Here is an 18,405-nt window from a genome sequence, read left to right on the forward strand (position 1 = left end):
GCAGAAGGCAATGGAAACCACTGCATTAAAGACACGTAACGTGTATCCACAGGACATGTGGCCTGTATTTGAAGAAGTGCCATGATGATCTCTCCATTGGCAAAAGATTCTGGAATAGTCCCCCATTCGGATCTCCGGGAGGGGACTGCCAAGGGGGAGGTTACCATGAGAAAAAGATTGAATAATCAACGAAAGGATAACGTTCTACGAGTCGGGGCGTGGAATGTCAGAAGCTTGAACGTGATAGGGAAACTAAAAAATCTGAAAAGGGAAATGCAAAGGCTCAATCTAGATATAGTAGGGGTCAGTGAAGTGAAGTGGAAGAAAGACAAGGATTTCTGGTCAGATGAGTATCGGGTAATATCAACAGCAGCAGAAAATGGTATAACAGGTGTAGGATTCGTTATGAATAGGAAGGTAGGGCAGAGGGTGTGTTACTGTGAACAGTTCAGTGACCGGGTTGTTCTAATAAGAATCGACAGCAGACCAACACCGAGAATGATAGTTCAGGTATACATGCCGACGTCGCAAGCTGAAGATGAACAGATAGAGAAAGTGTACGAGGATATTGAAAGGGTAATGCAGTATGTAAGGGGGGACGAAAATCTAATAGTCATGGGCGACTGGAATGCAGTTGTAGGGGAAGGAGTAGAAGAAAAGGTTACAGGAGAATATGGGCTTGGGACAAGGAATGAAAGAGGAGAAAGACTAATTGAGTTCTGTAACAAGTTTCAGCTAGTAATAGCGAATACCCTGTTCAAGAATCATAAGAGGAGGAGGTATACTTGGAAAAGGCCGGGAGATACGGGAAGATTTCAATTAGATTACATCATGGTCAGACAGAGATTTCAAAATCAGATACTGGATTGTAAGGCGTACTCAGGAGCAGATATAGACTCAGATCACAATATAGTAGTGATGAAGAGTAGGCTGAAGTTCAAGACATTAGTCAGGAAGAATCAATACGCAAAGAAGTGGGATACGGAAGTACTAAGGAATGACGAGATACGTTTGAAGTTCTCTAACGCTATAGATACAGCAATAAGGAATAGCGCAGTAGGCAGTACAGTTGAAGAGAAATGGACATCTCTAAAAAGGGCCATCACAGAAGTTGGGAAGGAAAACATAGGTACAAAGAAGGTAGCTGCGAAGAAACCATGGGTAACAGAAGAAATACTTCATTTGATTGATGAAAGGAGGAAGTACAAACAAGTTCCGGGAAAATCAGGAATACAGAAATACAAGTCGCTGAGGAATGAAATAAATAGGAAGTGCAGGGAAGCTAAGACGAAATGGCTGCAGGAAAAATGTGAAGACATCAAAAAAGATATGATTGTGGGAAGGACAGACTCAGCATACAGGAAAGTCAAAACAACCTTTGGTGACATTAAAAGCAATGGTGGTAACATTAAGAGTGCAATGGGGATTCCACTGTTAAATGCAGAGGAGAGAGCAGATAGTTGGAAAGAATACATTGGAAGCCTCTATGAGGGTGAAGATTTGTTTTGTCTGATATGATAGAAGAAGAAACAGGAGTCGATTTAGAAGAGATAGGGGATCCAGTATTAGAATCGGAATTTAAAAGAGCTTTGGAGGACTTACGGTCAAATAAGGCAGAAGGGATAGATAACATTCCATCAAAATTTCTAAAATCATTGGGGGAAGTGGCAACAAAACGACTATTCACGTTGGTGTGTAGAATATATGAGTCTGGCGAGATACCATCTGACTTTTGGAAAAGCACCATCCACACAATTCCGAAGACGGCAAGAGCTGACAAGTGCGAGAATTATCGCACAATCAGCTTAACAGCTCATGCATCGAAGCTGCTTACAAGAATAATATACAGAAGAATGGAAATGAAAATTGAGAATGCGCTAGGTGATGATCAGTTTGGCTTTAGGAAAAGTAAAGGGACGAGAGAGGCAATTCTGACATTACGGCTAATAATGGAAGCAAGGCTAAAGAAAAATCAAGACACTTTCATAGGATTTGTTGACCTGGAAAAAGCGTTCGACAATATAAAATGGTGCAAGCTGTTCGAGATTCTGAAAAAAGTAGGGGTAAGCTATAGGGAGAGACGGGTCATATACAATGAATGCAACAACCAAGAGGGAATAATAAGAGTGGATGATCAAGAACGAAGTGCTCATATTAAGAAGGGTGTAAGACAAGGCTGTAGCCTTTTGCCCCTACTCTTCAATCTGTACATCAAGGAAGCAATGATGGAAATAAAAGAAAGGTTCAGGAGTGGAATTAAAATACAAGGTGAAAGGATATCAATGATACGATTTGCTGATGACATTGCTATCCTGAGTGAAAGTGAAGAAGAATTAAATGATCTGCTGAACGGAATGAACAGTCTAATCAGTACACAGTATGGTTTGAGAGTAAATCGGAGAAAGACGAAGGTAATGAGAAGTAGTAGAAATGAGAACAGCGAGAAACTTAACATCAGGATTGATGGTCACGAAGTCAATGAAGTTAAGGAACTCTGCTACCTAGGCAGTAAAATAACCAATGACGGACGGAGCAAGGAGGACATCAAAAGCAGACTCGCTATGGCAAAAAAGACATTTTTGGCCAAGAGAAGTCTACTAATATCAAATGCCGGCCTTAATTTGAGGAAGAAATTTCTGAGGATGTACGTCTGGAGTACAGCATTGTATGGTAGTGAAACATGGACTGTGGGAAAACCGGAACAGAAGAGAATCGAAGCATTTGAGATGTGGTGCTATAGACAAATGTTGAAAATTAGGTGGACTGATAAGGTAAGGAATGAGGAGGTTCTACGCAGAATCAGAGAGGAAAGGAATATGTGGAAAACACTGATAAGGAGAAGGGACAGGATGATAGGACATCTGCTAAGACATGAGGGAATGACTTCCATGGTACTAGAGGGATCTGTAGAGGGCAAAAACTGTAGAGGAAGACAGAGATTGGAATACGTCAAGCAAATAATTGAGGACATAGGTTGCAAGTGCTACTCTGAGATGAAGAGGTTAGCACAGGAAAGGAATTCTTGGTGGGCTGCATCAAACCAGTCAGTAGACTGATGAAAAAAAAAAAATATATATATATAATGTCGCATGCAGTGTTACATGGGCCAGGTGGACACACCACTGTTTATGTTCTGCAGTGCTGCCAACACTGTCACTATGCAATTCATTAATATTTGACTTAACTAAATCATAAGTGTCCTTAGTCTTAATTAACTGTGACACTGTAGCTAAAGAAGGATCAAGTTGTTTCAAAATAGCAGCATAAAGTATGTCATCATAAATATTTTTAGAGAAATACCTGAAACTCTCAGCAGCCATGGGGATTTGTTCATCAAAGTAAGTCGTTAACTTGCTAACTAAAGTCTGAAACTCTAACTGTTGTGGTTGTTTGTCAGGAAACAATTTCACTATGAACCTGTAAACTTCCATGTTCACTATGGAAAGAAAAAATGCTTTGTTCTTTGTATTGCACCTAGCAGTTGCTGTGCCTCCATATGATTCATCAGTTGAGCTAAGTATTCTGGCCAATCCCCGTGCTGTTCGTTCAGACTGCGGAATTATGGAATGCTGATGAAGCTGCATCACAACTTGCAGCAACTGCTGGATTTGGTTGCTTTGCAACTGAATAACATGTATTAGAGAACCATCTTGTGCTGTAGAAGCCATGCCTGTAAGGAATCTGGATTAGATGCCACACACAAATTAACACACTCATCTCATTAGTAGTGCTCATCCTGAGTCAAAAGTTCATACACGAATGTACTAGACATATAAAAAGAAATAGCAGGTAATAAATAACAAATAACAAGGGGGCAAAAGCAAAAATTACTCCCGCAACTCGTGGAGATCTTATCCTTTCTCGCCTTCTGCATCATCAGCTGTTATATCGAATTTTTGATACAACCACAGAAGGAGATGTTATTTGTTGCCACACTTAACTATTTATAGTGTGCTGAGGGAACACTATAAGAGGAGAATGAGAACACTGAAACACTGATAATGATTAGTGACAAGAACACACTCATTTATGGATGAATACTCAACTTTGCACAAATTGTCTCAGGCAGCAGATCCTGAAGTTCAACTACTATTCCAGAAGCTAAGACTGCATAGTTCGTGTCCACTAGAATATTCACTGATGATGGGCTGGTGTGGACTTGCTAGAAGCAGGTGATGTCGTGTGAAGTACACAAGTAGAAGGTGGTGTTCTCGGTAGTCGAGCTGACTTGGAACTGCCCACTCTGCTGTGGCTCTGGTGCATATCACTTCTCTGCCAGTGTCACTGCTGCAACTTACGACTTGAGACACCATACATGAAGTGCTCCAACTCCCAGATAGCGGCCCAGCTGGAAGGGGTGGAAGTCGGATGCCAGATGCCATTTCAAATGCAAAAGTTTTCAAACTCCTATGACAAATTGCTTTTCATTATTGGACACCAGGGTCCTTGGGGATCCCCTCAGTGACAAAAATAAATTACAATACATGAATTATGCTGGTTGATGAGGTGGAGGACAACTTGGCCACATACCAGAAACTGGAAAATCCATCAACCACCAACAATCCAATGCTGCTAAAAAAATGGACCTGTGAAATTGATGTACACCCTGTTCTGAGGCCCTCCAGGCCAGAGCAAAAGTTTGTGTGGTGACACAACCTACTTCCTTTCACAGGTCTTGCAGGCTCGCACCAGATGTTTGGTAACCACCCATTAGATGTGAAGTCATGCCAGTGCCTTTATGCGAGTCATTCCCCAGCATGTTGCATGCAGCAACTGCAGTAGGCGAGAGTGCAGCATGGGGGAGAAGACCACTTGACAGCACTGATCCTCAGTGCCAAGCATTAGGACCCCCTGGACAATAATGAGTCGACCATGTAGAAGAAAAAATTATATGATATGCGAGATTTACACCCAAAGAGATGTGCTCTAGCCAGCCTTTCTTGACCACCAAAAACATTTTCCAGGAAAGCATGACAGTGACTGTGGCAATCCTGATCTCTCGTGGCATTGTGGGGAAACTCTGACAGTGTTTGCTGCAAGTCATCACCCAACATGAACATGAGAACCTCCTGCCAATCAAACTCTCCATCAGGCCCCACCGGTAACTAAAATAGAGAATCAGCATTGATGCGCTGGGCGGTAGGGTGGTAATGAATTTCATAACAATAATTATTGAGAAAGAGGGACCACCAATGCAGTCAGTGAGCAGTCCTATGAGTCAGCTTTTTTGGGGGGCCAAGTAAGGAAACCAGTGGCTTGAGGTTGGTGATGATACATACAAAAAAACATGGAACACTAACTCCAAAAGAATAGCTGGCATCTACTTCTCCACTTGTGAGTAGTGCCACTGCACAACCCTAAGGGGGTGATGGGGACCAACAAAGTCCAGGAATCCTCATCCAGTGGCAACTGCATGTAGGCATCACATAAATCACTGTGTGAAAAATACTGGCCCCCTGCCAACTTCTCCAGGCTGGGAATGGGATACGAATCAAAGACACATTGCGCATTGACCGGCAGTTTAAAATCTTCGCAGAGGCACACAGTGCCATCAGGCTTCTGAATCACCACCAAAAGGTTGACCCACTGTATTGATGAAGTAGGAGAAATGATGCATTGATCCTACCAACACTACATCTCAGACTTTACCTCATTATGCGCGATGAAGGGAATGGGATGGGGTGGCAAAATTTAGGTTCCGCTGATGGCTTAAGAGAAATGTGCATTGAAATTTGCTGCCCAACCAAAGACATTCTCAAAAGTGGACTGTATGACCACAGTAAGTAGTCCAAATCATGAACAGGAAGAAATTGAAACAGTAAATGAACTTTGTTAATTATCTGGAATACTAAACAGAGAAAACGTCCAGCACAAAAATACTTTGAGTCAATAGTGAACTGAGCACTAACAGTGTAAGTTACCATTCCACATTCTTATAATGCATGGAGATGGAGAATTGCCCCCACAAAGGAATACACTGTTTACTATAAGACACTACCTGATATGTGGGTGTTGTAGAACTGGAACTCTCAAGAGCCTGTACATATGTAAATTAATGAGGCTGACCATTGCTTCTGTGTCAGCTTGAAATTTGGTTGGCTGCCCATCCACAATCAATGCCAGCAAAATATGCCAGAGCAAACTGTGCAGTGCATTGAGAATGACCACAGAGTCCAGCAAAAGCACAGGGTGTCTGACGACTGACTCATGGCTTGCAGACTTATCACAAACAGTTGCCAAAGTGCCTGTCTGATGGCATACCCCACACATTACTTCCATGTGTGGGCAGTCTCATCGATCATCCAACAAAGACAATCAGGACAGAACCACTGGCTCACCCAGTAAGCAGAAGGGGAATGACATTGAGGACACAAAACTGTTATGAGTGGATATTATGACACAGTGATGGATGCAAGCCTGTCAAACTTGATGCAGGCTAAGACAGGCTTCCATGATGCCACTGCACCAGAATCCTTAATTATGGCAACACAATGCAACTCAGTGGGAGGCGAGCCTGCCCAGTATACCCTCAGTGGCACTGGGGCTATTTACGATGTATACCTAATTGAGCCACCTGCCAATTATCAGAACGGATGTCCCTTGTTGCCACATCAGCCCATGCAAGTTCACAATCTGGACAATGTCAGCCAAAGAAAGGTGGGACAAGTTCAGCACCCTAGGCTGAACCTCAGCATCAGGTGCTAACCAGGCAATCATGTCCTGCATTAGTAAGTCTATATTAGAGGTAGCATATTTTTTCACCGAAAACTACACCCTGAAAATCTACAATCTAAACTGCACATGACTGCCTAGGGCACTTGTGGTGCTGGTTAAACGGTGTATGGGTTTGATGTCTGAAATACTGTGTCTGAAACATACAAACCTCATAAATGGGTATTTTCTCAGGCTTGGTGCAGGTCTTCAAATTTTGGATAACTTTATACAAACCCACACTATGTGACAACATCCATGCAGCCTTATCAGCTGGATTGACAATATGCCTTACCTGGCTTTGCAACAAGAACCAACGTAGGTAATACTCCCAAACTTTCTGTAGACTCAAGAGGAAATGAGAACTCACCATGTGAGTCAACCTATGTTAAGCAGAAAGTCCTAAACCTCATAGAGATATGTATGGGGATAAACTCAGCATGCAGCTAGCATGGGCAACTATCAACTAAACACTTGGCAACAACAATTCAGCGTGAAGCACAAGGTGAAACCCATGGTAGTTGAACTCGGTGTAAGCACTGGCCCATCTGCCTTACTGCCACTCGCAGGTGTATACTTCTGTCAGCAGGTCTGCCTATACTACGCATCATGTGTGCTCCACATGACAGGTTTCTGTGCCAATCCACTGCATTATCCATGCCAGCTCATGTGCCTCCATTGCGCTGTCCACTGGCAGGAATACTAAAGTGGGTTAAGAGAGATCATGAATGCCTGCAGAATACACAGTTGATGAAGAAACACAAGAAGATTGTACTCCTTCATCTCTGCCCAGTGTCTCCGATTCTGTCTACCACCCTTTTTGATAAATAATACTGAACTTCACAAACACCTATAGAAATGCCACTAATAATAATCCAAACTAAGCTACTCAGCACACATATTAAACGATTTAATTTTCTTGCTCTGGGTATGTATACAAGTAGCAGGGTTGCAGCATGTCTTCCAAAATTCAACTCTTCAATTCACATCTTGGCTTCTTCCCCAATAGCCTAGCTTCAGTTATTCATGAGTATAGTGAACTACTTCATCAGAACATCTCAGAGACGGAATCACTCTATCAAGACTGATGGATTGCAGCAATGTCAACTGACTATTGCTGGTTGCTTCAGTACCACAAGCTGAATGGCCTGCATGAATGTAAGTGTACAGCCAAGAAATTTAAAAGAATCACATCCTAATTTAAGGAAGTATATTCCATACGAGTATGTATACATTCCCTAAATGTATTACCTCTAAAGCCATGTTTATTAGCAGTGCATACAGTTATAAATGCTCAAGTGAAACTGCTTCCTAGGTATTTTTTGCCTCCAAACAACATTATATACATACAAATAATTTATGCTACAAGTCACAAGAACAGTAGGTAATAGACACAAATGGTTTACAGATTATGAATCAACATGTTTCAGTTGTCTTGAAAAAGGATGCTGGAGGCCATAACATTGACAGACATTTTTGATCAGTGTTATTAATTGTAAAATCAGCAAATAAAACTATAGTGTTTCATTGTACTACACTGTGAGAAATATAAATTTACAGTTAATTCATATTATCATGAAGATTTATTTTAAGATTTATGTCTTATAAGCTTTTCTGTCCAACTGTTACGTCAGTCTCCTCTCTTACTAATACCTTATTTCATTCTTCAGAGTATTTTTTAACACGAGTTAAATAAAACTGTTTCTGCAATAAAAAATATAGTTATTGCGAAGATTTTGATGTAAAATGTAGATATTAGATAATTACTATCTTGCATATATAAACTTGAGGTATATTTTAATGGTTATTAATAATACAGCTAATACAGCTTTTTATGAAAGGAAGAAAGAATATGAATATTTACTAAACAAACAGGAACCACTAAGGAAATTCAACATCTCTTACAGACTGGTTGCAGAGTTTTCTTTTCTTTTCTTTTTTTTTTATTACTGTATATTTGCCACTAGCTGGGATACGTGGCTTCACTCATGGAGTTAATATGAAAATGTGTGGTAGTTGGAATAAAAGGATAAACTTTAAATTCTAAGCGGTAAAAAAAAATTATTGAAAACATATTCTGACTATTTACAATACTTGTTTGTGAATGACATTTTTCATTTTTTTATCCAGGGTATATATATGTACAAATTTTCCGAACTTCCTACTCGAGAGCAAGCTATGTGTAGTTGACTGTGAGAGAAGCACTTGTGTTTGATGCTACAATATTTTAAAGTATATCCTTGTACTTTGTTAATTGTAAAATTGCAGGCTAATTTAATTGAAAATTGCAGTCCTTTAAATTGAAATGACATTTCAATAGAGATCAGTGGTATTCTCAGGATAAATAGTGTGTGTCCTCTGAACTTCCCAGCCATAAGTTAGGTTTCTATTACATTATTCGATAACTGTTTGACGATCATCCTTTTTCCATTACATAGTTTTTGTGAGTTGAGATTTCTGAGTAGTATGGTTTGAGATCCAGTTTTAAGTCAAAGGTGGTGTAATGACATACCTGGTGCTTGCAAAGAATTTACAAATTCTATAGGGAACTTCACATCTTCTTCAACATTTACTATTATGTCAATAAATTTGTATATTCTCTCTTCACCGGGAATTGTCTTTTGAATATCAAAGTTGATACTGCTGAAAGTTATTTTTAGTTGCCAGTCTGGATCGGTATAGTTGTGAACAATGTTTGGATAAATTTGAACAATTGAAACTCCAGGTAGGAATATCAACAATGTAGGAAAATATAGATTGCTGCTTACTGTAAAAAAAGATACGTCAGGTTGCAACAGCACGATTAAAAGATACTCACATGTAGGTTTTGGCCACAATCTTCATCAGTAATCACACACAAACACAAACACACACACACACACACACACACACACACACACACACAAAAGCAAGCACACCGCATGTCACATGACTGCCAACTCCAGAATCGTGGGCTGGAATGCAACATCACGTGGAATACAAGCAGCAATCTGGAAGGGGTGGGGAAGGGGAAGGGGAAAGGCAAGGGGAAGGGGAAGGCAAAGGTATAGTATTGTACGGGTGGAAAGAGAGACAAATGCTGTTCAGCCATAGCCTTTGTCAGCAAAGAAGTTCATCTCTCTCCCCACCTGTACACTACTATCCCTTCCCCTTACCTTTTCCCTTTCCCACCCCTTCCAGATTGCTGCTTGCATTCCACGTGATGTTGCATTCTGGCCTGAGATGCTGTAGTTGGCAGCCGTGTGTGCATGAGGTGCGCTTGCTGTGTGTGTGTGTGTGTGTGTGTGTGTGTGTGTGTGTGTGTGTGTGTGTGTTCAGTGATGAAGGCTGTGGCCAAAAGCTACATGTGAGTGTCTTTTAATCGTGACTGTCTGCAACTTGACATGTCTCTTTTACAGTAAGTAGCAATCTGTCTTTTCCTACATTTTAGATAAATTTGCTTGCTGATGTGATAGATTTGTCTTTGGATGGAGAAAACATAATCAAAGTCATCTCTCTTAGTATTGATTGAAGTGACATGAAAAGGAGTCATTTGGAAGCAGACATTGTATGCTTTTATATTTTGAAGAAAGTGTTTGGATTCAGGAGTTTTCGCAGTCATCTAATGTAAAATTTCCTGCGGAGGTGTTTCCAGTGGTGGTAATAGAATTTTTCCATTTGTACAACAGTATCCTGGTGTTTCTCTACTGAATTTTTCCACATTGCAAAATTGGCTAATGTTATCCATTTTTCCAATTACGACATGTTTCTGTTTGTTACATTCTTTTGTCGGGTCATAGTGGAATGCTTCATTTGTTAGGTTGTACTATTTATTTGTCCTCATCTGCACTTCTAGTAGTGTGATATTTTCATGGCTGGCTTGAGTTTTCAGTCATTTATTGTAAGATCATGTCACAATTTTAGACTCTTCAATTCATTCATTTCATTGTTCTTCAGTGTCTCTGATTCTTGTGCATTGGGAACTTAAACATGCTCTTAATCTGTTTAATTTTTTTACTGTTCTTTTTGTTTTTGTCATTTTGCTTCAGAAGTGGCAAGATCTCCTCCTATTTTACATTTGGGCTTTGTCTAAAATATAAATCAAATCAACTTTTTACTAACAAATGCACTAAGTACACTTTACACACTTTGCACACTTTATTATAGACTTCTATTCAGTCACTGTATCACTGTGACTACCCACACTTCACTGTTTGTTTTTATTCACTCACTGCACTACTTTTATGGTTCCTCAATTCGTAATTGATAAGAAACTGGTATTCAAACTCACAACAGGTCTTGCTTTTTATACCTCTACCAATGGGTAGCCCCACCAGTGGCAAATTCCAGAACATACCAAAAAGGCCTCAAATCGTCCGCATTGTTCTAGAACATTCCACAACATTCGAGAGTGTTTTGTAATGTTCCATAATGATCTGGGATGTTCCGGAACATTCTGGAATCTTCTCAAATGTTCCATACTGTTCCCAAATCTCGGTCCTTATATCTTCAAATGCACACCCTTCAGGTAAAAATGGGAACCTTTTTAATGGATAGGGGATACCACATGATACAGCTCCCTTGATTGTACTGGGACACATTTCTGAGTTTCAGCAGCATGGACATTGTACATTTTAGTGGCATGCACATTGTACATTTACTTTTATAATATGTACTGATTAGAAATTGGCATGTCCTGCATTGAGTGACATTCTGTTTCAGACTCCCATGTATCAACTGAAGAAGACCAACAGCAGAGAGAGCTGACACAGATTAAAGAAGCCCCAGCAATTGTTAAGCAGAGTCCTACACAACAACAGTCACCATCTCCTAGTTCTACTCCTCGTAAAAGTGTTAGTATTCGTGTTGAATCTGAAGATGATGGAAAACATTTAACCATTCCTAAAACTATTGCTGTGTCTTCCAGTGCTGAAACATTAACAGGTTTGTAACTGTGTCATAAAGTATTTGTTTTAGCAGTCAGTCTCTTATTCATACTTCAAATATAAGAATATTATGAAAAGGATAGTTGCTACTCACCATATAGCGGAGACCCTGAATCCTAGAAAGGCCCAACAGAAAGACTGTCAGAAAGCTTTTGGCCAACAAGGCCTTCATTGGAAACAGACAATACGAGTGCGCGCGCTTGCGCGCGCGCGCGCGCACACACACACACACACACACACACACACACACACACACACACACACACACACAAATGCAACTTACACACTGTGACAACAGTCTCTGACTGCAGAGGTTGTGATGAAGACCTTGTTGATCAAAAGCTTACTTTCTGACAGTATTTTTGTTGTGCTTATCCGTGACTGAGCATCTCTGCTATATGTTGAGTAGCAACTATCCTTTTCATAATATTGTCAAATTTTATGCACACTGGCATATGTTCTTGTAGTAGCATATGAAATATAGGAATAACATATAAGTCAATGTTTATGCTCTGTAGAGCTTGTCATATGGCCTTTCAAAGAGTCTGTCAGATGTTGCTGTTATTCACATATGTTTCTGTTATTGATAGAATGTGGAAGTGTAATTACTATCAAAGATCTTCAGGAGAAAAAAGGGGTAACTACAGAGGAAGTTAAGGGAGTAATTGCCTTATCGATGATAGAGATGAATCACAAGTTCAGAATGGGCAAGAACTCACCCATTACCTTTTCAAAGGAGCTAGTCCAGCATTTATCTTAGGGGTTTTGAGGGAACAATGGAAACCCAAAATCTAGATGGCTGGATGGGTATGTGAATTCCAACCTCAAGAATTTGAAACTTGTGTCCTGAAGTATGTTAGCAACAGTCATCAGAGTACCTAATAATGATAAATGATGCTTACAGCTGGCAGTAGAATGAAATGTATTTCTTTTATATATCTGCTGCAAAAGACTGGTATGTGCTTCATACAGAATTTTACAGAGGATGGGCCTCAGGACATGTTATTTGTTTGGATAAGAAAGCTTAATTTTATTCCCACATCATGCACAAGGTTTTTCAGATCAACTTGTTTAGGTAGGCATGATTACATGATGACACATATTATGGCTTGGTTCTAGACACCCCACCAGAACTCACCAAGAGATGATCATCTGTTTCACTAACACATTAAAGCATACTCATAACTTCATTCACCATCATCCAATCATAGATAACAACAATGTTAATACATACTACAGTCTTCCTGGACATTTTCTTATGATTTATGGAAGGAAATTAATTGTCTAGGTGTGCGTATCTTGCCACTGACACTGACACACATCATATCCTTTTGAAGTTGTGCTGTGAAAAGGTAAGAATTGTAGCAGACTAGAATCAGATGGATGATAGCAGTTTATGTGTATGGAGGTCATTTGTGTGGGCTTCAATCACAAGTTTTGTGTGGCATAGCTCACTGTCCCACTGCTGGTGTTAGACAGTTGTGGGCATCCTGTATTACTGATGATTTCTGTGATAAGGGGAAATAGGCTGTATAGTGTTGTGCACTGACATCCTGTGGTAACCTATTATTTTTTGTGGCAAAATTTTCAATGAGAATTTCCCAACAGAACAGATGTGTATGGCTACAAACAGAGGGAGTACTAAAGGAATGTCTCCACAACATTACTGTATTCTGACACTCTCCTAGAGTACCTAACTTCAGCCCTGTAGGACGTGATGGGACTACCAGAAAGTCACCGGTGACCACCTTGTAATGTAATGGCTCTAGATATATGCTTGCTGCAACTATGGTTGAAGATGCCACAGATCATTATTCAGGTTATATGTGCTTCCATGTTCACATGTACTGTCTGGTGAAGGTGTGGCGTTCTGATGCAAATAGTTTAATTTTATGATTACATTTATTTACTTCTTGAAATAAATGATTTGTTTAATGTGATATTGCAATCACTGACTCTTACCAGTGGAAAATTACTTCCTCTGAAATATCTTGCACAGTATTCACTTATGAATGAGTCATTTTTAAATGTAGTTCATTGTATGCTCTTGTGTTAAAATATCTACACCTACATCTCCATGATTACTCTGCAGTTCAAAGCTAAGTGCCTGGCAGAGGGTAAACAATGCAGGTTTCCCACTGTACTTAACCATTTTATGTTACAGTTCATGATACTTACTAAGCTGCCTGTTACTATACTGGTCATAGATTATCTTTTAATTTACATTGTAGAAAGTGTTTCATCATTTGACATTTGACTTATGAGGTTAGCTACAGTGAACCATCTAGAAATAGTCATCAAATGGTACCACAAGTGTGTTTCAAGCTTTTTATATTTCACCTGGCTAGTGAATATAACTTTATCAAAAGATACAGCAGCAAATTTACTAGGACATAGAAAACCTGGGCAGTATTTATCTTCAGCAGGTGAAATTCCAAGGACTTGTCAATAACAGCTCTTAAAAGTACAAAAACTTGGAACTTGGGTTAAGGGATCAGACAGTTTTCTAAACAGGAGGATAGACTTAGGAAAAATGGATATTATGGTTGTAAACTGTTGTAGATATGTTGGAAAAACCAGAGCTCCAACTGCTCATAAAAACTACTGAACCAGAAATTATTATAGTACAAAAAGTTGGCTAAAGCCAGAAATAATTTCATACAAAGATTTTAGAGATCCTAACTGGGTTCAGAAAGAAAGCGTTAAATTCAGTTGGTGGTGGAATAATGATTGTTATGAAAAGTCTTTTATCTTACAGTGAAATTTAAGTAGTTAGTTTTTGCAAGTTAGTGTGGATAAAGGTTATACTCAACCATTGGATTAAGTTAATAATTGGTTCCTTTCACTGACAACCGCCTCCCCCTCACCAATGCAGGTGATAATAGTGGCTGAAGGGTTCAAGGAAAACTGCAGTCTCATTTTGAATAGGTACCTAACTCATAAAATTAAAGTTGTTGTTAACTTCAATTAGTCTTCAATATGTTGACCAAAATCCATGTTTAAAGTCGGCAGTAGTGTTGTGTCCATCAGAGTAATGAGGTAGATCAACACTCAAGAACTCGCTGAACACTACAGATCAATTAAGACATAAATGTATTTATTTACAATATATGCAGTATTAAGCATGCACAACTTTTTATTCTTGAGTTTCTCTGGAGATTGCAGTGGCTGGTTTAAATGTTTATTCTGCAGAGATATGAGCGGCGTGCAATGCTCTGTTTGCAGACGATGAAGATTCGCTCACATAATACGCATGCAGAGGAGGACATTCTGGAGCTCTGTGCCATGGTGGTGCTGACATAGTTGGCTGTGGCTAAGTCTCAGACTGCACCAATCAGTCCACGTCCTGACATTTGCCTCATGACTGCCAGTAACATCTGCCAAAAAACCAGAGGTAGGACACCCACCTATGAGCACAGGTTGGTGTACCACAGACATTGCTGTAGACACCAAAGACTATACTGCTGATGCAGTCTTGATGTCTGTGACAGATATCTCTATGAATGGTGCAAGATGCTGCAGCTGCAGATGTGGCAGTGGGCACATAGGTGGGCTTGGGTCAATCTCTGTGGCAGGGTTCTCTGATGACCCATTCAACTGAATGTCAGGCATCAGCAAGGGCTGCTTGCAGGTAGCAGTCTGGGATGCAGCCAGTATTTCTGAAACATGAAATTATACAGCAGGGTCACGATAATCATGAAAATGTTGTTGCTTTTGATTTTGTCAGTGGGTGCCTGTTTCGCTGCAAATGGTATAATGACCTCAGACAGGTGTCAGAGTGATGATATTTGATTCCTAGTTTTGAGGCCTGTTAAAAGGATGACAGAAAACTTTGTCATTTGTAGTGATCTTTGTTGTGAACCTGGCATCTGAAGCAGGACATTGAGGAAGAAATAGATGCAGCAGAATTTGGCAACAGTGACTGATTAATAGTTTTGCTAGCAGAGCATAATGAAAAGAGGTGTAGTGCAAAAAGTGCTGAGAATCTACAACACAGCATTTTCCGTCTAGTGGAAAGCATAAAGTTTGGACATCTGAAACTTGAAAGTGTGAACAAAACGTTTGGATTCACCATTCTTTTGAGAAGAGAATGATTCATTTCAGGTATGATGAATCTCATTTTGTTGTCAAAATTGTTGAAATTCCAGTGAAGAAAACTGCAGATCATTGTCCAGAATGATTGTTCATGGCAAATCTTCTACACAAAGCACAGAAGTGAGTGCTTGTATTGTTCTAGTGCTAGTCATAGACTTCATTGGAATCAAAAACTGATGTTTATTGTATGCAGTGATGACAATTATCCACTATACGCTCCAAGTGAGGACTAGGAAAATCAGCATGGATGTGTTGCCAAGGACCATCACGTTGAGACCAATTGAAAAATTTCTGGTGCCCACATTGTCCAGTTATCTGCACATGCATTGGACGGTCTTCTGTTCTGTACACTTGTCAAGCCCAAGCCACATACAGTGCTGGTACAATAGCTTTTTACTTCTAATGATTCCACAGTGTCCACTATGTAATGGTGTCAAAACATGTTGCTGGCTGTTGTGTCACAAATAGTATTTGTGTACTACTGCATCTAAAACTGATTTCAAATTATGACGGCAACCCATTTGAATGTAATACTCGAGCAGTCATAGTGATTGATCCTGTTCACTAGCTTGTGCGATCTGCTGACAGTCACCAGAAAAAGCTTGCAGAGCACACAAACCACATTGATCAATTTGAAGACAATAGGCCTCTGACGCATCAAATTCTGGAACATTTCATATAGGTAAGTGAGACATGAGTGTATGCGTTCACATGCTGTGCTGTATGGTGATAGAGAATTTTGTACTGGTAATTTGAAAGTAGTAGTTACCAACATTGCAGTTTCTGTACTGTATGATCAGGTGCATCTTTCATCTGATGAAGAAATTCAGTCAGGAGCTTATGATCTGTCGTGAGAAAAATTTTCTACCATGCACATGTTACTGAAATGATGCGACACCATAGTTGATGGCTACTTCTTCCTTTAACAGCTGACTGTAGTTAACTTGGATCATGGTCAATGTTTTAGATGCAAATGCTATGCTGAATTCAGTGTTTCCAACATTGTGAGATGAAACTGCACCTATTCCATGTGACAACACATTAACAGCAGGTCTGGCAGTTTCCAGCCAGCGACTAGAGGAAGCAGTGTGGTGCTGGTGTGCAAGACTCACACGTCCCCTTCATCATTGGACTTAATTGGAGGGGCTTTGCCAATCTTCTTTTTGGGATAGTCGGCTGCAATGATCTGCTCAACTTCTCGAAATATATGATGCTGTTTGAAGGAATTTTCTCTACTCTTAAAATGTTTGCGTACAATCAAGATACTTTCACGTAACTCCTACTATATTTCACTTCCAAAAACAGAACACCACATAACAGTTTTCACATAAATGAATCATATTTCGTAAGCCCAATGACTCACAGTCTGTCAGAAACTATTACATACTTTTACAATAAATACAGTTCCAAAAACCTCTTGAGGTTTTCACAAGTCCACCATCTGCAACTGTAAAGAGTCGGTAAGTAAGTAAGTCAAAAGTAAGTGTATTTTCTTTTCTTTTACACAATTCAGCTGTTCACAATAGTGATTGACGTAGCACTGTCACGGAGTAAGGCACGCTTGCTCCTTCCGCTGGGCTTGTAGTTTCTATGACAAGCGGGACAACCACTTGCCCACATCGATCAACTGCCCATGTTGTAGCATTCTCTTGACACATGTTGAGCCTGCGCACACAGAAAACCAGCAAGAGGTAGATACTCTCCTGTGTCTCATGCTTGTACATAAAATATCAGGTGTTCGAGATGGTGGAAAACAGAGGGTCTCTAAGATTTGCGTCGAAATTCTCAAGGCACTACATATCCCTCCCCTTAACTCGAACATTTGATATTTTATACATGTACAGTATGTACGTTGGCATCATACTTAATAACAATCAACCTCTGTGAGATATTCAGTTACTCCATAATTTTTATTATATATATATCACTATAATGGAAGGAAACATTCCACGTGGGAAAAATTATATATAAAAACAAAGATGAGGTGACTTACCGAACAAAAGCGCTGGCAGGTCGATAGACACACAAACAAACACAAACATACACACAAAATTCAAGCTTTCGCAACAAACTGTTGCCTCATCAGGAAAGAGGGAAGGAGAGGGAAAGACGAAAGGAAGTGGGTTTTAAAGGAGAGGGTAAGGAGTCATTCCAATCCCGGGAGCGGAAAGACTTACCTTAGGGGGAAAAAAGGACAGGTATACACTCGCACACACGCACATATCCATCCACACATACAGACACAAGCAGACATATTTAAAGACAAAGAGTTTGGGCGGAGATGTCAGTCGAGGCAGAAGTGTAGAGGCAAAGAAGTTGTTGAAAGACAGGTGAGGTATGAGTGGCGGCAACTTGAAATTAGCGGAGATTGAGGCCTGGCGGATGACGAGAAGAGAGGATATACTGAAGGGCAAGTTCCCATCTCCGGAGTTCGGATAGGTTGGTGTTGGTGGGAAGTATCCAGATAACCCGGACGGTGTAACACTGTGCCAAGATGTGCTGGCCGTGCACCAAGGCATGTTTAGCCACAGGGTGATCCTCATTACCAACAAACACTGTCTGCCTGTGTCCATTCATGCGAATGGACAGTTTGTTGCTGGTCATTCCCACATAGAATGCGTCACAGTGTAGGCAGGTCAGTTGGTAAATCACGTGGGTGCTTTCACACGTGGCT

General features: G+C 40.1%; 1 protein-coding gene across 1 annotated transcript in view; it reads left to right on the forward strand.

Moving 5' to 3' along the window:
• Positions 1–18,405, forward strand: part of LOC126413258 (ras-specific guanine nucleotide-releasing factor 2-like) — a 1,992,910-nt gene that overhangs the window by 1,460,283 nt on the left and 514,222 nt on the right. The window contains 1 exon segment of the mRNA XM_050083160.1: positions 11,434–11,634. Coding sequence (XP_049939117.1) covers positions 11,434–11,634 — 201 coding nt within the window.

The sequence above is a fragment of the Schistocerca serialis genome, chromosome 7 (assembly GCF_023864345.2).
Source record: "Schistocerca serialis cubense isolate TAMUIC-IGC-003099 chromosome 7, iqSchSeri2.2, whole genome shotgun sequence".
Lineage (NCBI taxonomy): Eukaryota > Metazoa > Arthropoda > Insecta > Orthoptera > Acrididae > Schistocerca > Schistocerca serialis.